This window comes from Penicillium odoratum, assembly GCF_028828045.1.
Source record: "Penicillium odoratum strain IBT 22623 chromosome Unknown utg000006l_segment0_segment0, whole genome shotgun sequence".
In the NCBI taxonomy this organism is placed as follows: domain Eukaryota; kingdom Fungi; phylum Ascomycota; class Eurotiomycetes; order Eurotiales; family Aspergillaceae; genus Penicillium; species Penicillium odoratum.
In genome coordinates, this window is record NW_026643148.1 from 544,062 (window position 1) to 566,111 (window position 22,050).

General features: G+C 47.7%; 12 protein-coding genes across 12 annotated transcripts; 7 read left to right on the forward strand and 5 right to left on the reverse strand.

The window, feature by feature from the left end:
* Positions 1-79: 79 nt before the first annotated feature.
* On the forward strand, positions 80-1,403 carry N7520_008649 (SIP1 domain-containing protein; the record flags this gene model as incomplete). Its single annotated transcript, XM_057142583.1, has 2 exons — positions 80-303; positions 419-1,403. 2 exons carry the CDS (start codon positions 80-82, stop codon positions 1,401-1,403), a joined length of 1,209 nt encoding a protein of 402 aa, XP_056991871.1.
* Positions 1,404-1,457: 54 nt separating this feature from the next.
* Positions 1,458-1,997, reverse strand: N7520_008650 (uncharacterized protein; the record flags this gene model as incomplete). The annotated part of the gene is made up of 1 exon (XM_057142584.1): positions 1,458-1,997. The coding sequence occupies one exon, from the start codon at positions 1,995-1,997 to the stop codon at positions 1,458-1,460; it is 540 nt and encodes a 179-aa protein (XP_056991872.1).
* Positions 1,998-3,884: 1,887 nt separating this feature from the next.
* N7520_008651 (Qc-SNARE protein) lies at positions 3,885-5,081 on the forward strand (the record flags this gene model as incomplete). Its single annotated transcript, XM_057142585.1, has 2 exons — positions 3,885-4,969; positions 5,030-5,081. The coding sequence occupies 2 exons, from the start codon at positions 3,885-3,887 to the stop codon at positions 5,079-5,081; spliced, it is 1,137 nt and encodes a 378-aa protein (XP_056991873.1).
* Positions 5,082-5,431: 350 nt separating this feature from the next.
* Positions 5,432-8,127, reverse strand: N7520_008652 (ATP-dependent DNA helicase 2 subunit KU80; the record flags this gene model as incomplete). The annotated part of the gene is made up of 11 exons (XM_057142586.1): positions 5,432-5,449; positions 5,507-5,976; positions 6,041-6,252; positions 6,312-6,697; positions 6,747-7,268; positions 7,319-7,379; positions 7,434-7,602; positions 7,655-7,722; positions 7,776-7,842; positions 7,895-7,949; positions 7,999-8,127. 11 exons carry the CDS (start codon positions 8,125-8,127, stop codon positions 5,432-5,434), a joined length of 2,157 nt encoding a protein of 718 aa, XP_056991874.1.
* Positions 8,128-8,461: 334 nt separating this feature from the next.
* N7520_008653 (DUF4149 domain-containing protein) lies at positions 8,462-9,169 on the forward strand (the record flags this gene model as incomplete). Its single annotated transcript, XM_057142587.1, has 4 exons — positions 8,462-8,493; positions 8,562-8,595; positions 8,669-8,957; positions 9,006-9,169. 4 exons carry the CDS (start codon positions 8,462-8,464, stop codon positions 9,167-9,169), a joined length of 519 nt encoding a protein of 172 aa, XP_056991875.1.
* Positions 9,170-10,395: 1,226 nt separating this feature from the next.
* Positions 10,396-11,266, reverse strand: N7520_008654 (high-affinity Cu transporter CTR3; the record flags this gene model as incomplete). The annotated part of the gene is made up of 2 exons (XM_057142588.1): positions 10,396-10,976; positions 11,170-11,266. The coding sequence occupies 2 exons, from the start codon at positions 11,264-11,266 to the stop codon at positions 10,396-10,398; spliced, it is 678 nt and encodes a 225-aa protein (XP_056991876.1).
* Positions 11,267-11,635: 369 nt separating this feature from the next.
* On the reverse strand, positions 11,636-12,502 carry N7520_008655 (exosome non-catalytic core subunit SKI6; the record flags this gene model as incomplete). Its single annotated transcript, XM_057142589.1, has 2 exons — positions 11,636-12,140; positions 12,216-12,502. The coding sequence occupies 2 exons, from the start codon at positions 12,500-12,502 to the stop codon at positions 11,636-11,638; spliced, it is 792 nt and encodes a 263-aa protein (XP_056991877.1).
* Positions 12,503-12,988: 486 nt separating this feature from the next.
* N7520_008656 (putative DNA excision repair protein (Rad26L)) lies at positions 12,989-16,057 on the forward strand (the record flags this gene model as incomplete). The annotated part of the gene is made up of 1 exon (XM_057142590.1): positions 12,989-16,057. One exon carries the CDS (start codon positions 12,989-12,991, stop codon positions 16,055-16,057), a length of 3,069 nt encoding a protein of 1,022 aa, XP_056991878.1.
* Positions 16,058-16,271: 214 nt separating this feature from the next.
* On the reverse strand, positions 16,272-17,114 carry ssuA (RNA polymerase II subunit A C-terminal domain phosphatase; the record flags this gene model as incomplete). The annotated part of the gene is made up of 1 exon (XM_057142591.1): positions 16,272-17,114. One exon carries the CDS (start codon positions 17,112-17,114, stop codon positions 16,272-16,274), a length of 843 nt encoding a protein of 280 aa, XP_056991879.1.
* A 488-nt stretch (positions 17,115-17,602) lies between these two features.
* N7520_008658 (uncharacterized protein) lies at positions 17,603-18,410 on the forward strand (the record flags this gene model as incomplete). The annotated part of the gene is made up of 2 exons (XM_057142592.1): positions 17,603-17,677; positions 17,751-18,410. The coding sequence occupies 2 exons, from the start codon at positions 17,603-17,605 to the stop codon at positions 18,408-18,410; spliced, it is 735 nt and encodes a 244-aa protein (XP_056991880.1).
* A 249-nt stretch (positions 18,411-18,659) lies between these two features.
* On the forward strand, positions 18,660-19,525 carry N7520_008659 (GIG1 family protein; the record flags this gene model as incomplete). The annotated part of the gene is made up of 3 exons (XM_057142593.1): positions 18,660-18,909; positions 18,970-19,152; positions 19,209-19,525. The coding sequence occupies 3 exons, from the start codon at positions 18,660-18,662 to the stop codon at positions 19,523-19,525; spliced, it is 750 nt and encodes a 249-aa protein (XP_056991881.1).
* A 544-nt stretch (positions 19,526-20,069) lies between these two features.
* Positions 20,070-21,691, forward strand: N7520_008660 (OSBP family protein; the record flags this gene model as incomplete). Its single annotated transcript, XM_057142594.1, has 5 exons — positions 20,070-20,497; positions 20,551-20,829; positions 20,883-21,132; positions 21,167-21,498; positions 21,547-21,691. 5 exons carry the CDS (start codon positions 20,070-20,072, stop codon positions 21,689-21,691), a joined length of 1,434 nt encoding a protein of 477 aa, XP_056991882.1.
* Between the last annotated feature and the right edge of the window lie 359 nt (positions 21,692-22,050).

Sequence of the window (22,050 nt, forward strand, 5' to 3'; positions counted from 1 at the left end):
TTTGAGTTAACGACGGCGATAAGCAGATAAGCTTTGATAAGCTATGGAGCTTCGCGGCTTTTCCTCACGCAACACCACAATGCCCGACAAGCGAAAAGCATCGATGGCGCCCCCGTCATCCAAGCGGGCTCGGATCTCATATGAGGACGAGGGTGATGAAAAGTCCTCTGCGACACCTTATGAGAAGCCTTACAGCCATCCTTTGTACGGTCAGAAAAACGCGTTCCCAGGTCTGGACGATGTCAGTGAAGAGCTCTGCTATGACGATCCAGACGATGGATTGGAGTACCTACGTATGGTCAGGTATGTTTATCATCTTCTTGGTCGATTTTAATTTGCTAAATATCGCCATCTGTGCCCCAGTCCCTGTTACCCCCTATGCGCAAAGAACATACCCTGACATTGGTGAACTCCCTAGATCCGAGGCGAGTGCGCTACCCTCGCTCTTTATTGCACCGACATCAAAGACAGATGACACAGTCATTACACAGAATCTGAGTGCACTCGACACTAAACAATCCGCAACCTCTTTTCCTTCTGGATTCTTTGACCGCGAGGAGGCTTACATCGCTCCGGTTGAGATCAGGTCTTCACTTGCTACCCCCAAAAACACGTACCCTGAAGCTCAGTCTGCCTACTATAACCTTCTCCGACATCGCTTTGTACTTCTCCGATCTACCGTGAAGTGTTCACCTCCAGCTGAAGCGATTGCTGGCCTCGACGACACCCACCCCATCAGCCTCCCCCGCAAAGTCGAACCTGCACGCAAAGAATGGAGGCGACTAGTCATGGCTGTGTATCCACAGATGGTCCAACTGGCCTGCATGGATCAGGAAAGTGTACTTGGGGTATTGCAAATCATGGCACGCATGATGTCTGACATTCTGCGGAGTGGGGACGCCGAGAAGATTCGACGCATTGGTGCCTGGGCCTGGGGCTTACTGGGCAAGTGTCGAGAGATTGGGGAATTGTCTACGGAAGAGGTGGGCGAAATTCGTGACGTTGGAAAACGAGCCGTGAAGATCTTGCAGAAGATCCGGGAGTTAGAGGGGATTTCACGAATGGAAAACGAGGAAACGCCAGACTCGGATGCTGGAGAGGATACAAAGCCAGGAAGCCCAGTCGCAGAAGTAGAAACAGAGGAAAAAAGACAGCCGGAGCCTTTGAAAGACAACGATGCGGATATGTCTGATGCTGTGGACCAGGCGGAGCTGGAGGCAGCCAAGGCACGGTTGCAGGCCCGGGTGCAGGATAGTGCGGAGGACAAGCCCACCGACACAGATAGGGAACGCGTGGCGAAACAGACCCGCGCCATGCTCGACATGATCATCACGGTGGTTGGCGAGTTCTTTGGTCAGCGCGACCTGTTAGACTCACGGGAGGTCTGGGCTGATTCGGTTTGAATAATTCGATTTGAGTGGCACATGATACCCCCGATTTGACAATTTTGTTTGGATTCATGATTTTTCGGCAACCACCGCGATCTCATACGGCGTTAATCCAATATCCGGAAAGTCCAGCTTCGAGAAAGAAGACCGGCGAAAACACGGCTCATAGTCAGGCCAATCGACTCGTGGTCCGAGCCAGATGATCAATTCTACAGCTTCATCACCGTAATTGTTCAGGTATTTAGTGATAAGCTTCGGATCGCGTGGATAGACAAACATCCATGCCGTAGCTTGTTGAGCAAAGGAATAAAGGCCCCACGCGCCGCTAACAACGTGCATATCTTCTTCGGCAATATATCGGTTGACAGTCGAGCTCACTTCCACTCCCTGTACAGATACATTTTCGTTGCTTTGAGCAAGTATATACTCGAGAAAACCAGATCCACTGCCTATCGAGAGCGTAAAGGCGGGTTTCTTAGGAAGAAGTGAAACAATAGAGGAGATCAAAGTGCTGGAGATGGCCAGGCAGCAATCGGGAAATCTTGTAGGTGAAGATGAGAGTTCATAGGGACACGATACCCCCAATTCGAAGATTTTGTTTGAATCCATGATCTTTTGGTTAATCGCCGCGATGTCATATGGCGTAAATTCGATATCTGGAAAGTCCAGCTTCGAGAAAGAAGACTGGCGAAAACATGGCCCATGACTTTGATTACATAAGTATCTGCCCACTTGTTCTCCCATAATGAACTTCATTCTATTGATACTAAATGTTTTGGATAGCTGTTAAGAAACCTATGGGTTTTAATAGAACAATTTATTCTATCAGAGCAAGATCTAGGTATAGAAACGCTAGAATAATGACAAAAATTTCATGATCCGAATATATACTACTTAGTCCGGCGACGGGTGCGCTGCTATTGAAAGTAGCGATACAAAGGCGCGAAATAGTCATAGGTGTCGCGGGTTCGCCACAAGCCAGAAATCGTGGGTGGCTGACGATACAGCCAGTCTTGTGGCCATAACCCTCGCTGCAGAAACACATATAACTTAGGATAGCCCTATCTCATAGGACAACAGTAGGGTAAAACCTTAGCCCCTTACTTTACTGCGCGGTATGTAATAGCATACGTAGCCTCCCAAGTGCATATTACAAGAGTCTTGAAAAGGCGTTTAAGGGTTTTAGGAATGCAAGGATGTTTGCAACTTATAGGTTCTGTGGGAATGGCAAGGTTTAGACCAAGTGCTGAATTCGAGCCTACAGTAATAGAGTAGCCAAGCGACGTCCCGCAAGGGGCGATCGTCTACAGCAATAATGAAAGTATGATAAAAGCGAAGGGTTTTGACACATACCACACATGTTGAGCGGGTGAAATTGGTCTGGGATTTCAAATATATAAAGGGGAGGACAATCTTCGAAACCGAGGAGGAATTTTTTTTTTCGTCAGTCAATTGCTTCTCTTCACATTTCATATCAAATTATACCGTGGAGACCAAACCGAACACCCTGAAACAACAAGTATTCCAAAATCAAAATGAATTTCTCTGGTTGCTTCACATTGATTGCCATTACTATGATGACCGCGACGGCGTCTGCATGCTCTAGTTAGAAACACACCCTTCTAAATCCTTGCTTCTTATGGACTAATGACTATCTATACTCTAGGTTTAAACGGACCGTGTTCAGATGGATGCTGCGATGGATACTACTGCGGGGATGAGAGTACCTGTGTGTCTTATTAGATGCTTTACTTTATGAGGATTTATGATATTCTGTTTTGGAAAGAGAAGGAGGATAATTAAGAATAGAACTATCATTAGCTGATAAATGAACACTTGGCGTGATCTATAGTCGCATGGGTGACCCTATCAAAAATCAACTTTAATAGATAAGGGATATCAAAACCTTTGTCAAGCCCTAATGCTCTCCTAGTAGATCCTCTTCTTCATGGGGAGTGTCTCATAGGTCAAATTATTGCACATCAAGCACAATCGCGTGCACCGCTGACTCTTAGGCCTCGGCTGTCATTCCCCTCCAGTCATCTGCTGATTTCGCTTCTAAGACAGAGTCCAACGCCTCTTTATCCACAATGATAGGGAATCCTGTAGGACTGTGATAATATCCGCAAAGAGACTTAATAAGCTCCCGGTGGTGTCCAATAAAAAAATTCAGTTTCTAACGCTTAAATAGGTTCTGAAATAGAGATTCCACTACTCATACCGCTAGATCTCCTCTTTAGAGCAGCCCTGTAGCGGAGGGGTTAGATTGAGCTCTCCATTCTAAATGGTTATAGAGCACTTAACCTGGCTAATATAAATTAACATATACTTAGCAAAATATCAAAATTACCAAGATTTTGAGAACAGTAATTTACTAATGTAAGGTTGATCACCACATGCTGGTGTTAAACCGAAGTGGGACTAGACCCATTCGGGTTGCGTCATGCTGCTAACTCAAGTCTTGAACACAGCTTCTCCAACTTCTAACAACTCACCATGGCGCCTAATTTAGAGATTGCCATACCTACAACTTCTCTATCCCCCACTTCTCCCCCACACACAGTCTACCACATTACCCTCCGTCTCCCTCTCCGATCCTTCACAGTCTCCAAGCGTTACTCCGACTTCGCAGCATTCCACGCGACCCTTATCAGCCAGACCAATGCTCAACCTCCAGTCCCACTCCCAGCCAAATCCTGGTTCTCAAAGACCGTCTCCAACGAGCGCTTCCGCGAAGAGCGGCGCATAGGACTAGAAAATTATATCCGAGCCATCAACGAGTCCCCAGACGGACGCTGGCGCACTTCACCAGCGTGGCGAGCATTCCTGAACCTACCCACAGCCGCCTCCACATCATCCAGCGCAGCCAACTCCTCAACAAGACTACACGCCGCCATTACAGACCCAGGTAGTGCGTCCAACGCCCCAATCACCGACCCAACACTCTGGCTGGACTACTTCCGTGACCTGAAAGCCCACCTTCACGATGCCCGCCTCGCCCTCTCACGCCGAGACCAGGAGACAACCCCGCAGAAACAGCATGAGAGTTCAGCGCAAGCAAAAAGCAGTCTAGTCCGTGCGGGGTCTCTGATCTCCACTCTCGAGGAAGGTCTCAAAAACCTCAGCGGACGCAGTGCGCAATCCAAAAACTCCTCTGCCACGCCTAGCCTCGGTGACGGCGAGCTTCGCCGTCGAAAGGACCTGCTTATCAATGCTCGTAAAGAAAAGGACGGCTTGGAAGATCTGTCTCATGCTATGGCGACTAAGAGCAAGCTCGACCATGCTGTTGCCTCGATTCAAGATAAAGAGGCACTTCTGAATGCCGGAGGGGATTCTGGGAGTAACGGACGACGAACACCTGCGAAATCTGGACGGATCCTCGGGAAGGAGACCGAGCGTACGCGAGAGCTGGATAACGAGGGTGTACTGCAGTTGCAGAAGCAGATGATGCTGAATCAAGATGCCAGTGTTGAGGAGTTGATGAAGATTATTATTCGACAGAGGGAGCTTGGAACGGCGATTCACGAGGAGTTGAATGTGCAGAACGAGTTGTTGAAGTTGGCTGATGAGGATACTGATCGGTTCGTCTCTCATTCCCCATTACATGGATTTTTGTGTGGTATTTACTAACTCATTACCAGCCTGAAAGCCAAGCTCGACGTTGGTAAGAAGCGTATCGGCAAGATCTCCTAAGCAGAATACGCACTGCATTTTCCTTACGTGTTTTTTGTTGATTTTGTTGATATGGTACATACGTGTGATGCATTCTGATCTTTATATTCATTCTCCACTGAGCGTTCATTTGGCGCCGACTACTTTCAAGCTTCTATTTCTGATTCCCAGCACGGGCGATTATTACCAATTTCCAAGATTTTCAGCACTTGCATGTTTATTCTTGTACAATCATTTCAGACAGGCGCATTGGTTATCATTGAAGTTTTGCAGTAGACATACTACTCCCTTGCGTGATGCAGCAATCTCCGAGTCGCTCATGTAGTAAACTGTTTTTAGAAGCAAATTGGTACTGAACACAGTATCCAAGGTTAAACAGCAGACAAGAACTGAACACAGTCAGTAAATTATCAAACACTTGTAACATTTGAAAAGAGCCAACTTACCTCATTTGCTTCTTCCTCTGTAACCTCTGACCTCTCCGACGTATTTCGATCAATGAGCCCCAATTTACTCTTCCGAAGAAACCACCACAACTCCTTCCGATCCCCACCAAGCTCATCACCAAGAATCTTCTTCTTCAACCCCCGCAGAAGATCATTGTAAGCTGCCGGCTCTTCATAGTCAACTAGTTCCTCACGAATCGTCCCAAGGCCTTCAACAGCACGATTGTAATTAGCATCGCCCAGACTATGTGTAATCTGATTTTCGATAATAGCGCCCATCTGGTTGACAGCATCAAGAATGGCCTCAAGGTTATCGGCACGCGAAAGCAGCTGCTTGAATTCCGGAATGGCATTTTCAGGGGATATTTTGGCACGCTTGGGTTCCTGGTTGAGAAGGGCGTCGACATCGAGACCGGAGAGGGGCTTCTCGGTTTCGCGATTGCGTTTGCGGCCTTTGGTTTTGGGTGGGACTGGAAGGTGACTGTGTTAGTAATTGCTAGTCGTTTTGCGTGTGCGGATTATATTGAAACTGACCTTTCTTGACATCTGCTGCGGATATGAGATTTTCTAGTTGCTGTTTGGACCTGTTTACCAAGTCTTCAGGTGGATGAGCGAATCTCGTGAGTTGCTCCGATACTTCGGGGATGGGGTCATTAGGATGGACGGCTCGCCATCGCACAGCAGACTCGATCCGATGTAGCAATGGAGAGAAGGAGTGCTCGATCGGGAGCCCTTCAATTATATCCCTGGATTATCAGGATTAGCTGGATGGATATGAAATAATGTGAGAGACCGTTCGACTTACCCGTCATCATCTTTCAAGTCTAGCTCCATACTATCGACATATTCGTCCATTGCCTTCTGCAAGGTGGTGCTCGGCAGGTTACGATGCTCGGTGACAATCTTTCCTGATACAGTGACAACCTTATCCAGGGGCGGGAAACGATATGATCGTACATCTTCTGAAAATGGAAGCTGAACTTCCAGAAGACATTCGTAATCAGCTTCAATCGATGGCGCAAGCAGGACTAAGAGCGGCGGCTTGGTCTCCTTGGTTACTAGTCGAGCTACGGCGTAGCTGTCTGACTCCCAAAGTGCATGTATGAGTGATGACAGCGCAAGAGTGGCTTTATCATGAGCCTTCTGTGGGATGATAACGTTGACATTGGACATATGCAGGTATCGTTCATACTAGATGGCAGGATTAGCGTGATCAGAGCACCAGGTCCGAGTAAAATACCTTCTCGTTTGTGATAAAACCAATAAGTTCTAGACCCGCGAAAGTTTCCAGCGTTGTAATGTTCTCATCTGTCTGGCTGATATGCACAGCCGTACGTCCATACTCATATCCCTTCGCAAGGTCATCACGCTCGACATCGGCCTTGCCCCCGGGGACAGACTCGTCATCAATCTGGTACGTTCGTGAAGTCCTTACAGTAACCAACGGGTCACGTTCACCTGCCGCTTGACCGTCAGCTTGTTCTGAAGCTTCTTGTCCTGGCTCGGCGCCTGATCGCGGAACAAAAGAGCTGGCAGTTGGAGGTTTGGCACTGTAAGTTCTGAAATATCGTTCCACGGGGATGCGGAGGGCTGTTTCAAATTTTTCTGCATTACCGAGCGAGAGAAAGCCTTTAAATGAGGGCATGCTCCTTGTCTCTTTTGGACGAGGGATATCCAATTGAGAGACAGCTTGATCAAGGGTTCCGAATGCGCCGTTGCGACAGTCCTCAACAAAGTTCCGAAGCAGGTTTTCATTTGCAGCCTGCGGTTGAAATTAGTATGAGCATCCGTCAGAAAGGATGTTTTTATTACCTTCCGCTCGTCTTTGTCCTCTTCTTTCACTCCCCAATCCGCATCATCGAAATCGGGTCCACTGAAGGGGTCAGCAAAATCCATAGTATGCAGCGATATTCCATATCAAACATACAGAACAGTCAACTTGATATTATCTTCTTCAATCTTCTCTTTGATTTGCTCAAGGCCCTCGCTGTTAATCAACCCGGTGGCATTGGTCACGAGCACGATTTCCCGCTTGTATTTAAGCTTCTTGCAATAGGTGCTGATCATTTGAATAGCAATGACAAGGGAAGATAGAGCTGTAACATGTCAATAAAAGGTTTCCATAGGAAATGTGGATTCTTTGCGTACCATCGCCCTTGTAGGTACGACTGGGCTTGATTGCATCTCGCAGCCTTCGAATATCAGGCATGAGAACTCTGGATAACCAACATTAGCCAGTCGCCTGAAAGTGTCCACTGAGATAGCATACTGTCCAATCTTGAACAAAACAGAAATATTGGCGAAGTTCTCATCATGTTGAAGATCATTCGATGTCTCTGTAATCCACAGATTAGACACAGTCAGGATAGTTGCCAATTGAATCATTACCATCAGACCGTAGGGCAACCACTCCTACTGTAGCTGTCTTCCGACCAGTAGAAACCTGGAAACGGTGATTAGCTTCGAATCTTCCTAATTGAAAGCTCACATACTGTAGTGGTGATGCGGTCCCAGACATATTGCATGGCCCACTCAAGATCGGTAACGGAACGGCCATATCGACGCTCCCCCATCGACCTCCCAACATCAACAATGTAAACTGTAGCCTCCTTTTCAGCCATTGTGAGAATGAGTGAAGATTCAAGTTCTTGTGGGTGTTTAAGCAAGCCCTGAAGGCAGAAGTACAGTGACAGGCAGACGCGTGATATTTCCCTTTTGGTCTAGCGCAAACGCGCACATGACATCATCTGACTTTGTGGTGTTAACCGACGGTGCGTGTTCATATCAAATTTGACTACTGTTGCTTGCGTGGAAATAGACCTTCTCCATTGAATTGCCGTGGAAATATAAAAATATAACATCACATCACCTAGCTTCCCCACGCGTCGCCCAAGCTACCTTGTAAACTCTCTTGTACATCTTCATCAATCTTTATTCTCAGAAACTATTATCATAATGAATGACCCTCGTCCTTACCACATCCTCGGGTGCGTCATTACTTCAATATACAAATACATTATCTATCTGAAAGACTAACATATCCCGACACATGTAGCTACGGCACCCTTTTGGGCACCCAGTTCTTCCAGGTGAGCTGAAATTGAACTACATGGCTAGATCAAAATCGGTAAAACCCATGAAACGTTATTGATTCAATCTTAGTCCTTCGTCGGCGGCATAGTCGCATTCCGCGCGCTGCCGCGCCCCCAGTTTGCTACTTTGCAATCTGCCATTTTCCCAGTCTACTTCTCCCTCCAGACTGCGCTACCTGTCGCTGTAGCGTTGACCGCAAGCAGCGGTGGCAACGCTCTAGGCATTTCAGGCCTTATTTCTCCTGAGCACCGCTACAGCACCGCGCTGCCTCTAGCTGCTGTTGCTATCGCAGGCCTTGTTAACAATGTGGTTCTGCGCCCGCTCACTGTCAATACTATGCGCGAGCGTAAGCACCAAGGTACGTTAATTGTTACTTCTTTTTTGGGTGTGTTTCTGACTTCCGTAGAAACTCGCGATGGGAAGAAGAGCTATGACCCTGCACCCCATTCGAAAGAGATGTTGGCTTTGAACAAGAAGTTTGCTCGCGTGCATGGCGTTTCGAGTCTTGTCAACATGGCTGCTTTCCTTGCCACGATCTACTATGGTGTCGTATTGAGCAAGAAACTTTAGTAGATATCTAAGTTCAAATGTACTTATGGAAATGGTTCTTTTAGGATTACAATCATCTCCACTATCGCCGATTGTCAAATATTTCAACCTTGGAAGGAGTTTTTTTTAAAGAAATCACATGTTAATATAGAAAATAAAGCAAACATTTATCTATGGCTCCCAGGTGGAAATCAATGAAGGAGTGCCCGAGAATCGTCTGATATTAGCTTACTCTATGTAGATACCGCGTTCAATCTTCTCTAGTTCAGTATGCCCTTGTGAAAAGGGTAACTCCGATGCACGTAAGTCAATACATTATTATTACTATTTAGTCGGTAAAGTGACTGCTAAAAACCAGTACAAATACCTAGGTGCCTCCTGAAATTATCGAGGGTTCCAATCGTTCAAAAATTGTGAACCGCCCCGCATTTGTCTGAATAGCATGCCTTTTAGAGAAACGATATCAATCGAGGGGATAGAGGAGCAGTGGACCACGCCTTTATTTTCTCCTTTCTCTGTCATAGTGTTTTTTGATTATGAGATTGGAATTGTGCTCACTTTGACAATTACTACTATCTTAAATATTACCTATAAATTTGTGCCCAGGCGACGTATACTGCGTTTTTGGTCATCTTTCATCCTCGAATCAATGATTTGGATCCTTCATTGCTTGAGCAAGAGGTGCAGACCGTGCGGGACTATTTTGAACGGGTTCAGGTAGAGGCTGGGCAAGGGCATGGGGATATGGCGACACTTATCTGGCCGGCATTTATTGCAGGTTGTGAAATGGTGCGTCCGGTTATATATGCAGACTTTCTTCTCGTAGCTTGAGTCGTACTTTGTGGTGACTGGACTTATTAATGTCTCTGTCGCTCGGCAGATTAATGAGATGATGTGCTAAGAGGGAGGAGAGTGGTATGGATAGGGAATGTTTAATTGCCCAAATATTTTCAGAGCTAAGAAGATAAGACTAAAGTGTACTTGAGACCCATAATTTCAACACTGATTCGTAAATTTAAATCCATAAATTCCCATACCCGGGTTCTCATCATGAGCGTGTCTTTTTGCACGAAATATTCATCACGGAGCTTGGTGACGGTGGTGAAATCGTTGCTGCAAAGAACCGTGTCGCATTTATCATTGGGAGTACTAACCACAGCACTTGGTGACCGTAGTGGCATCATTTCTGTAAAAGGGGGCCGGGTTATTTTTAATGATACTACTGTAAATACGGCAATGGAATTAACTCACTCCTTCGCAAGCGTCACAGGCTCCCAAGAAAAGATGAGCGACCCGAGGAAAGCACCAATGAAGATGCAGATAATGATGTACCCGTTGTAGTACATGGCAAGCAGCATAACGATGTATGCGACGGCAAACTGCATCGTGTGCAACAAAGCTCGAACAATTTGCTCTATGGGCGAAGGACGGTAGGGATGAAAGTTGGCAAGACCGGTCTGGGGAGGAATTTCGTTGACACCCGAGATAGTACCGCTGTGCGTTCCGTTGCTTTCGTCCGAAGCTTTTACTCGCGAGGAGTTGCCCATGACAGGAGTGATAAGATCATCGTTAGACGGATTGCCAGCATTGGTCTTTGTACTTGTGATGATGCTTTGGAACCTCGCCTTGACACCTTGACGGGCTGGGATAGTGGAAGACAGACCAGAGAGGTGCAGATGACGAAGACGAGCTCGGCGTAGGATGAAGGCTTCATAGATTCGGCCAGCTCGGCGGAGAGATTCCAGGATCATCACCAGAAAAATAACACAGATGCAAGAGCCAGCAAACGCGCCGGTAGAGCGGATATGCCACGAGCGAGCGAGGAAGCCTGAGATTTGATAGTCGGTTATTTGAAACTTGAGGCGATTGATTGAGGACTGGACAGCTTACAGGAATCAATTGTATACCAATTCCACAGCATCTAAGTGATAGATGTCAGTTTGAGTGCAAAGCAATCATATCGGAATAGAGATGCGGACTGACAGAGATCTTGCAAGTCATGTCCATATCGGCGGGCATACCAGGCATACTGGGCATGGCTGAGATACCAGTGGGCATGCTACTGAGAGGCATCATACCAGTAGGCATGGTTCCTGACATAGTGGAGGCAGTAGACATGATTATTTCCTGTGTAGATATTTGCTGAAGACAAGTAAAATATCAAGTGTGCACGTCGACCTGTTCCAAGGTTGGAAGGTGTACAAAGTGCAACGTGAAGAGCCTTGAATTGAGGGTGAGAGAAAGGTAAACAAGAAAGATCCGTGGATTGAAGTACAACCACACGTCCTTGGGTTTTAATGTATGAGCAGATTTCAAAGTTTGGGGTTTGACTGGTTTGGTACTGAGTGTGATTGAGCATATTTTCAATACTTACTAGTACTACTAGTAGTTTGTCATGGTAATTTTCAAAGTTAAGTAACATTGAAACATAAAATTTCATTCTTCCTGGACGCCGCCCATGCAAAATAGTAAGGGTATCGTATCGTCTCATGCCCGGGCCGATCCTTTAATCACTCCTTCCAATATCTCACGAATCTGGCTACATCCATCGATACCTACAGCAACCATCGTCTCAGTGTAAGTACTGTGAATCTTGGAGTCCATAGTCAACAGAGCCACAGTGCTCTCTTCCTCGTCGTCCATATTGTTTTCACCCACGGGAACTACAGTCGTAGTTCCAATAGTCAACAAAGGTAGTTCTTGTTCTTCGGGCAGAGACAGATCCAGGAGAGGGTCGAGTTCATCATGTCGGGGATCCTTGGGGGTCGAGGCGCTTCCACTCATGCCGGCTGTGCAGCCGCAAAGTAGACCAGGCATGGGGATACCTGCATCGACCAAAGCCAATGTGCAAGCATTGATTGCGGCGGCGAGCACGGATCCATCAGCGGAAAGAACGGAGACATGAATGCTGATGGTACTGTGCGGGTAGAGATAAGTGTGTAGATGCGATTGGAAGGCAGAACGGAGGATAACTGCAATGCGAGATGATGTCCTATAAAGGAGATTATGGTTAGCATGGCTTTCCGCAGACAACCTGCTGTTATGCAGACAAGATGTTGAAGCTTACTTGTCGCTTCCTCCACCTCTCCGTCTGCGATCCACGCCAGCAAATCCTGCGACATTGACGTCCACTTCAACTACAGCTCCAGGACTTCCTCCAGAGTCACCTCGGCGGCCTTCCGCGGGACCGTGAACGGAGCACATGATTGATGTATTGCCCATGGATAGGTATGAGGACCCAGAACTAGCGGGGTTGGTCGAGATCTGGGCTTGCAGCAGGCGCAGTTCGTTCCATCGCCGACCGTCCAGGCGCAGCCGGGTCAAAGGATATGTGGTAGAGGTATCGAGAGGCATTCTTACGAATGTATTTTTGTGAATTCAAATGAATAATTCCCCGCTAGGGCGACCAAATGTCCAAATTGGTCTAGTACCTGCTTGATAGGATATCAGCCAATGAGGATAGAAAGATAGTGGAGGTCACCACTGAAGATTGGAAGTAGTCGCGTACAGTATCAAAGCTTCAATCCAAGCCCAATTGATAATACCGAAATTGCAGAGTGCAGAGCGCAGAGCTCGTGTGGGGAGAAGTTGATTGGAGAGCTTTTTTTCATTTCGCCGATCGGGAATGACGCCCACCTTCTCCGCCTTCCCGCCTCTGCCTAAACACGCTTCTACAACTTTATATTACAACTTCGACTATGCCGAAATGGAGAATCGCGAAAATGACTCCGAGGTCATTATCATTGACTCGGACGATGACGATTTGGAAGTGACGTGCTATGCGAAGGCAACCCCCTTGTCAACTACTTCAGGTCTGTCCTTGCAACCCAGACGCGCGACATGCAGCTTACTTTCTATAAAGCCCGGAATTCTGCCAATGTGAAATTAGAGAATCTGACACCTCTCAGATCAGACACTTTGGATACCCCTTCACGGATCACAATCAATACTCCAATCGAAGTTCAATCCGAGACCCAGAGCGATAGCGATGATGGATTCAACGACGGCGAAGCTGCCTACCACAAGTTCAAGGATCGCAAGTCTGCCAAGCGCAAACAAACTGCAGCTGCAAATCGCAAAATGAAGCTTCCCAAGATCACCAAGAGAGAAAGGCCAAATGATGATATGATAGTTGGCCTTGTGAAGCAGGAGAAAGCAAAACCCAGACCGAAGCGACCTATGAGACAATATGGGGAAGTATCATCCGAGGACGATCTGATGGAACATACTCTCCCAGGATATGTAAAAAAGCGCCGCTCTCAATTTGATCAGAACCAAGAACGTCTCGAGGAGTATGGATTGAAATTAGCGCCCTCTTATGAGGATGTGGAATTTTCAGACGACGAGCGCCTTGAGCATCTAGAAGAGAGACCCTCGTTTCCGGGAAGGACCCCGGTTCGTGAATATAAGGACATCACCTTACCCTATTCCCTCGGGTTGATTCCCGCGCCAATTGCGCAATGGTTGCGCCAATATCAAGTCGAAGGAGTAGCTTTCATGCACGAGAAGTTTATCTATCAGAAAGGTGGCATTCTCGGGGATGATATGGGACTTGGAAAAACCATCCAGGTCATTGCATTTCTGACAGCAGCCTATGGCAAAACTGGTGACGAACGAGATGGAAAACGGATGCGCAAGATGCGCAGATCTGCTGGTAGGCCGTGGTACCCACGCACGTTGATCGTGTGCCCTGGCACTTTGATTTTAAATTGGGTCTCTGAATTGCAGAAATGGGGATGGTGGCAAATCGAAGTATATCATGGTGCCAGCAAGGATATTGCTCTTCACTCGGCGAAATCGGGTATGGTCGAAATCCTGATTACCACCTACACAACCTATGTGAACAACAAGGGTCTGGTAAATCTTGTTGAATGGGATTGCGTGATTGCGGATGAATGTCATAAGATCAAGGAACGAACATCAGAAACAACTAAAGCGATGAACGAAATTAATGCCTTATGCCGTATCGGCCTGACGGGCACGGCCATTCAAAATCGATATGAAGAGCTGTGGACCATGCTAAATTGGACAAACCCTGGCGTGCTCGGTCCAATAACAGCATGGAAAGCCCAAATTGCAGAGCCCTTAAAGATCGGACAGTCTCATAATGCCACCGTGAATGAACTAAGCAAGGCCAGAAGAACTGCCAAGAAGCTTGTCGAAAATCTGCTACCACAGTTCTTTCTGCGGCGCATGAAATCCTTGATCGCAGATCAATTGCCGAAGAAGAGTGATCGAGTGGTCTTTTGCCCCCTCACTTGGTCACAGGCAGAGGCATACGAAAATATCATCGATAGCGACATGGTCCAAACGATTAAGAATGCCACAGATCTGTGCGATTGTGGTACAGGAAAGAAAGCTGGCTGGTGCTGCCACAAGTTTTTACCGGGCACAGAAACACCATGGCAATCCTATGTCTTCCCTGCGATAGCCGTATTGCAAAAACTTAGCAACCATCTTGCTCTCCTCATTCCCCAGGGCAATGACTCAAAGGAGAGACAAGATAAAGACAGGAATATGTTGGAGCTTGCGCTCCCCGATCAATGGGAAGATCTTTTTCGCTCGCGCGACTCGATTATGAACTACGCGAACCCTGAGTTCTGCGGTAAATGGAAGGTTCTCCGCAAGCTGCTCAAGTGGTGGCATTCGAACGGAGACAAAGTGCTAGTCTTTTCACATAGTGTGCGTCTGTTGAAAATGCTGCAGATGCTGTTCAACCATACCAGCTACAACGTTAGCTATCTGGATGGCTCTATGAAGTATGAAGACCGCTCGCTTGTGGTGGACGAGTTCAACTCCGATCCTAGACAGTTTGTCTTCCTTATTTCTACCAAAGCCGGCGGTGTCGGCCTAAACATCACATCTGCGAACAAGGTCGTGGTGGTGGATCCTAACTGGAATCCATCCCACGATCTTCAGGCACAAGACCGAGCTTACCGTATTGGACAAGTTCGCGATGTTGAGGTCTTTCGTCTTGTTTCTGCTGGTACGATCGAGGAGATCGTCTACGCCCGGCAGATCTACAAACAACAACAGGCAGAAATTGGATACAATGCGAGCTCTGAGAGGCGATATTTTAAGGGAGTCCAAGACCAGAAAGACCAAAAGGGGGAGATTTTTGGCATGCAAAACCTGTTATCGTATCAATTCGATAACATTGTCCTTCGCAATATCGTCAATACGACAAACGTCGCTGAAAGTCGAGCTGGTGTCCAAGTCATGGATTTACACGTTGAAGAAGACGAAGAAGTCCCTGATACTGGCGACAGATCTGTAAAGTCTGAGGACGAAACCATGCGCCAATATGCCGCTATGCTCTGTGGTGAGAAGGAAGATGACGGCGCCAAACCTCGAACTGCTCCACATAAACACGACCCGGTTCAAGCGATTCTCTCCAGTGCAGGGGTGGAATATACACATCTTAACAATGAAGTGATCGGTTCTTCCCGTGTGGAAGAGAAGCTCAGCCGTCAAGCCGAGCAGGTCACCAACGATCCTGGCGCCAACTTCAGAGTCTTTCAGGGATCATCCCAAATGCAGCTAGATGAGACATCATTAGCTGAAGTCGGTCAAACGCCCCGCCAGCCTAACATGAATTTTCGGTTTAAGTATCATCCGCCGGAAGCTGTCAAACGCCGACAGTTTTGCAGTATGGCGCGGCGACTGGGGTATGCCGATGCGACTGAGTTTGCGCTCGTCGTTGAAGGTATGACCCAGGCTGAACGAAGAGCGTGTCTTGATCGATGGTACGCTGAACGACGGGACATCTTACTGTCTAGAGGTGAGAAGGTCAGGGATGAGCAGAACAAGGGCGGGCAGATCAAGGACGAACAGATCAATGATGAAACGGTCCGGATGAAAATGGATCAAGAACGAGCAGTTCAAAAAGAGATCAAAGGTAGCCTGTGATTTCATCCTATACGCCAGACTCCATAATGGTTGCTTTTTGCTGGAAGGGACCGGTCTTGGATGACTGCTCTTGCTAAGAGATACTTTGATACCCCAATGATTACTTTCAATGCAGTATATAGGATGCCATGACAATCCTAAAACAGATGCTTGTATTATGATAACTTGTGTAACATCACTACCATGAATTGGGGGTATCAGACTTGAATCGAGGCTAAAGCCACGCCAGAGTCCACAGCGCCGGCAAATTGGGATTCAGCTCCTGCCACTCCGCCAGAATTTCAGGAACCTTTTCATCAAAGCTCATTCGAGCCGTACCAGCCCCATTCTCCCATCCCTCAGACCCATGCAGCGCGCGCTGAGCAACCGCAGCCGCATTGAGCCGATTCGCCAGATCCAGAATCGCCTTTCCTCCCACTAGCGCCTCTTCATGGTTATCCTTAATATCAATATTGAAGACATGGACAGGCCGATTCTGCATGGAGCCTTTACTCATCAAGTCGTCGACCACAGCATCCCAGCAGCGCTCTTCACAAGTGAAAATCACATCAACAACACCTCCCTCTGTACCCTGTGCACCCTTGTCCCCTTTCGCAGCGTGATCCACGCGCGGCATGCCAGGGACCCAGTCCTGGAAACGCTCAGGTCCCCATTTAAGCTGGCGATTGCGGTCCAGCATGTTCAGGATACCATTGTTGCGATACAGTCGCTCGTCCTTGGATTGCAACTCCTCGTACATCTGGTTATAGGATGTTGTGTTGAAGCCGTAGACATTTGGCTGGGTGATAGATGGACCGGGGAGACGGACGAGAGAACCGGTACCGAATGATATGACGGGGTAGGCAGTAGGTGCGGAGGAGAGGCGGAGGTGTGCTTCCATAGAGCGATTGTTGTTTGAGGCACAGACCGTGCAGAACTTAAGTTTCCAGCTGTCGGTGCCATCTTCTGAAGCTTGGGGGTTCATTTCGGTGGGAGTGGAAGACACGGGTGGTGGAGGGGGAGGTGGAGGAGATTGGGGAGTTGTGCTTCCCGTGTTTACACGAGGATCATATGCCATGATGAAGATTATTTATACCTAAAGTATAGGTATGATAGACTATGGGAAAGGGTAGAATAAAGAAAAATTGATCAAGCTGATTTGCTGGGTTTACTATCTGTAATTGGCTATTCTTGTGTATTAGCAAGAGAATTCTCCATGATGTCAAGCGTGAAGATGGAAATAATTATTTCAGGAAAAAATGCGTATAAGAGTTTGTCCGCATAGCAAAAGCTCAGACAGCTCCAATAAATAAGATTCATCATAAAAATAAAACAATTTGTATAAAAATCACTAACCTTGCAGCTCATTATTGGGCGTTGAAATTGATTGGGGCCGTAGCCCTTGGGAAGAAAGAAAGCAATGGATTTCTTGCGTGGATTTTCGTCTTATAAACCTATTGCTGACTCAGCTATCAGCTCTCCCCACTAGATCCAAGTTAAAAGCTACATACAACCTGGCTTGAAACTAAATGAATCTTGAAACGTCATCAATCACTTCGCCTTGAAATGGACGAGAAAATTGAGGAGCCTTTTGTGCCCGCTTTGATTGTAGTCGATATGCAGGAAGACTTCTGTCCGCCCGTGAGTGATCAATGGTTTCTTAAACAGCTTGAAGCTTGCTGATGCGCAAGCTAAATGCGCGTCTCGTCTACAGAGTGGCTCTCTAGCAGTGCAAGATGGTCGATCTATAGCTCCTCTGATCAACTCCCTCCTCGCTCAACCCGCACTAGTAACTCGTATCGCTACTCAAGACTACCACCCACCAGACCACATCTCCTTCGCCAGCAACCACCCGCCCCCAGATAATCGACCGTTTGAGTCATTTGTTGAGATGACGAACCCTCATCCACCGCCTGGTCAAGATCCGGAAACAAAACTCCAGCAGCTGTGGCCCGTTCATTGTGTGGAGGGTAGTCCCGGCGCAGATATCATCCCCGAGATTGACGCCAATCTATTTGATCTAGTGGTGTTCAAAGGCAGACACTCGCAGGTCGAGATGTACTCTGCCTTTGCAGATGCGTTTGGCAACATCGATCCAACTGTGACGAAGCATTCGGTTACGGTAGATATTACCTCTGAGCTTCAGGCCAAGGGAGTGACGGACGTTTTTGTTGTCGGGCTGGCGGGGGATTATTGTGTGAAATGCACAGCGATCGATGCAGTCAAGGCTGGATTTCGAAGTTGGTTGATTGAAGAGGCAACGAAGTGTGTTTGCCCTGCTAAGTGGGATCAAGTCAAGGAGGAGCTTCTTATCGCGGGAGTTTCAGTCATTCATGCCGATGACGCGGTTCTCCAGAAGCTAGCGGTCGCATAGATTTGCCCCTTTTATAACTCCGTACATAGAATTTCAATCTCCATAAATTCCATAATCTGGTCCGAATCATAACGGTTTATTGACTTTTAATCCAATCAAGGACCGCATGTGGATTCGAACTCCGTTGATCGACGATGCCAACTATATTTGGGGTAAAGACGTTTTATTTGAGGATCCCTTGTTTCCTCCAACTTTCCTCCCCAACAGTTACATACTTTGTACAAAGTCTTTCTCAGTCTTTCCCTCGTGATGCCTCACTTCGAACCGTCGATGGCGATCACTACGCGCGATAAATTGACTGACGTCGCCGATTCACCCGTGCAGGTTCACCACGATCCTTGGAACCTCCCTTACTGGCTGGTGAACGTACCTCAATCACAATGGACTACTGAGTGTCCCAGCTTTCTTCAAAACCAATCATCGAAGAATATCCGGTGTCTCTCTACGCCTGATACCCACTACCAGCGACAAAACTGGGAGCTGGTCCAGGCTATAATCAGTTGAGTGGAGCTGATCTGCATACTCCGTACTTGGCTTTCTTTTGCTGACTGACCCGCAGGAACAAACCGGATCGATCGATTCCAACGCGTGCCAAGCGACCTACGCAAATATCTGGAATATACAGCTCAAATCAAAGCCCAGTATGGCTCCGTGATGCGATTTGTGGTGAAGGAGAGACTAGAATGGGGCGACGGACACGCAGATGATCTAAAGCCCAAGGGAGGCTTGTTCGAGTTCAACGGTATGCCTTGCTTTCCAGGACAAAAAGTGTATAGCTGACGAGCAGTCTGTTTACAGAGGACATCCGAATTCTATATAACGACTGGCCCTACGGTGTTGACTCTGACATTATCCACCTGGTAGTATGGACCAAGTTCCAGTTTCCAGATGACTCAGTGGGTAATCTTACCGACGAGGCACGAGAGGCTATAGATCAGTATGTGCGGCGCATTTTTCACTCAGTGGCGGCTGAGCAAGTGGTCTGGTTCAGAAACTGGAAATCACTCAAATCAGTCCACGCGGTTGAACATTTCCACGTCATGCTCCATCGACCGGATCTGGCATTTGTGAGGGAGATCACCCGTGGAGACGTTCCGCTAATCAAACGGGTATGATTACAGTGGATCTTTGGATATAGTTGCAGGAAAACCTGCAAACTGTATTCCGTATATGCTCCGGCATGCGTTTTGTTTAAAAGCCATCGAGTGCCGATGATCCCCACTCACGCCAAGAACGTGCCCCTCATGATTTAATAGATGTTGGGAAGGGAAAGAGAAGGGCTTCAAGGTTAGAATGAATTTAAACACGGAATGAAATAAAGGGAGATTTTCACAGACTTAAATATGTCAACTGCACAGTTTCTCCATAGAATGAGGCCATTCGACGTCACTGGCAATGCCCGATTTCCAGTCCTTAAGCCCGCTTTCCCTTAGACCTCTAAAAACTTTTTCCTCTTTTTTTTCTTCTCCACCTCCATTCTCTCGTTATTCATCTACAACTTGTGTGATTTTCATGTTTACAAATTGCTGCTTGTTCTAGAGTTCCAACCTCAAACATCCTACTCTTTTTGTCATCCCGAACGCAGTCATGCCGGTCCCGCACCTCCGCCGCACTTCCTTGACCAGTATGAACCTTTCCCACTTCTTTACCCCAACAACCATGTCTGAAACACTCCCAGGTCGATCTTCCGTCGATGAGTCCCCAGTTAGCGGCGATGAAGAGATCGTCGAGCCTGATCAGGGAAATGGTAAGGTCCCCGGTACCTCCGCAGGCAGAAGCCTACTAACAGTGAAACTAGTCTTGTCACACATCATTTCTCAGCTCCGACCGGGTGCCGACTTGAGTCGGGTCGTGTTGCCTACATTCATTCTCGAGCCCCGGTCGATGCTGGAGCGGATCACCAAGTATGTACTGATTTCCCCAGCTTTGGGCGCTTGGCGCTTGGCCTCTGGCCCTACAGAACTGACGTTTTCTAGCTTTATGGCTCACCCCGATACCCTTCTCCCCATGTCCACTATTGACGACCCAGTTGAGCGATTTGTGTCGGTCGTCAAGTTCTACCTGAGTGGATGGCACATCAAGCCGCCGTACGTTTCCCGCACCGTTTGATCCCGGTCCTAGTCTGACGTCAACTATACAGAGGAGTGAAGAAGCCGCTGAACCCGATTCTTGGCGAAACCTTTACCTGCTACTGGGAATACCCTGACAATACACGCGGATACTACATCTCCGAACAGACTTCTCACCACCCGCCCAAGTCCAGCTACTTCTTTATGGCACCGGAGCACCACATTCGGATCGACGGTACTCTCAAGCCCCGTAGTAAATTCTTGGGCAACTCGGCGGCTAGTTTGATGGAAGGTATTGCGACTCTGCGGCTGTTGAACCGTGGCGAGAACAAAGAGAAAGGCGAGACATAGTACGTTTACTGGGTCTGGGTTTCTTCGCACGAGTACTAACCCATTAACCCAGTATCCTTACACAGCCGAACATGTATGCCCGTGGCATTCTTTTCGGTAAGATGAAGTATGAGCTTGGAGATCACAGCTATGTCCGATGCCCCGAGACCGGCCTGGCGGCCGACATTGAGTTCAAGACAAAGGGATATTTCTCCGGAACCTATAATGCTATTGGAGGCACCATCAAGAACGAAAAGACCGGTGAAGTATTGTTTGAGCTGTCTGGACTGTGGAATGGTGAAATGATCATCAAGGACGTCCACGTTCGTGCTCTATTCTATGATTTAAATCAATCAGGGGCTGATGATCTCGCAGAGCCACAAGAAGGATGTTTTATTCGATGCCACCCACGCAAAGCACTCGAAGCCTATCGCCCGCCCAATCGAAGAGCAGGGAGAGCGGGAATCGCAACGGTTATGGCACGACACTGTCCAAGCTATCATCGCCCGCAACCACGAAGCCGCCACAGACGAAAAGACCAAGATCGAAGATCGTCAACGTGAGGAAGCTGCCAAGCGTGCCGATGATGGCGTTGAATGGAAACCTCGCCTGTTCCGTGCCGTTCAGGGTGGCCCTGGTGGTCCGGACGAGGGCGACGAGGACCTTGACTGGATCCTTAACGCCGAGGTGTAAGTTTTACGATATATTACTGAAATTGGTAACTAACGCAATATCAGCGACTCTCATGACCCGGAAATAGCCAAGAAACAAATCCTAGCCATTGTGCCTATTGTCCCAGGTCAGAAACTGTCATCCCATTTACAAATTCCGCCATACAGTGCGTTGCATCATGCGGCCAGCGGCTTCCAAGGATATCACTAATGCCGCCATCAAAAATAGAGTCCGAAGCCGAAGCTACCAGAGAGGTTGTGGAGCGGAAAGATACAGCAACATCCGAGATAGAGACATTTGTGGATGCAGAGGAGCAATGAGAAGCCAGAAAATAGTCCGGGTGAAATGCTTCTCTTTGCAACTCTTACATTCCATTCGGACCGCTCTACACACCTTTCAACCTTGGCCCTCTCTACTTCACATAGGGTTCTCTAGACGACGTGGGCAACTTGCCCAGACTACCCAGCACCATCCCTCCGACCGAGACGGCATCTATGTTGCCGTCCAATCCTTCCTTATATTCCATGTTCAACACAAGCGTTCCCCTGTCACGACGCCGCACCATTGCT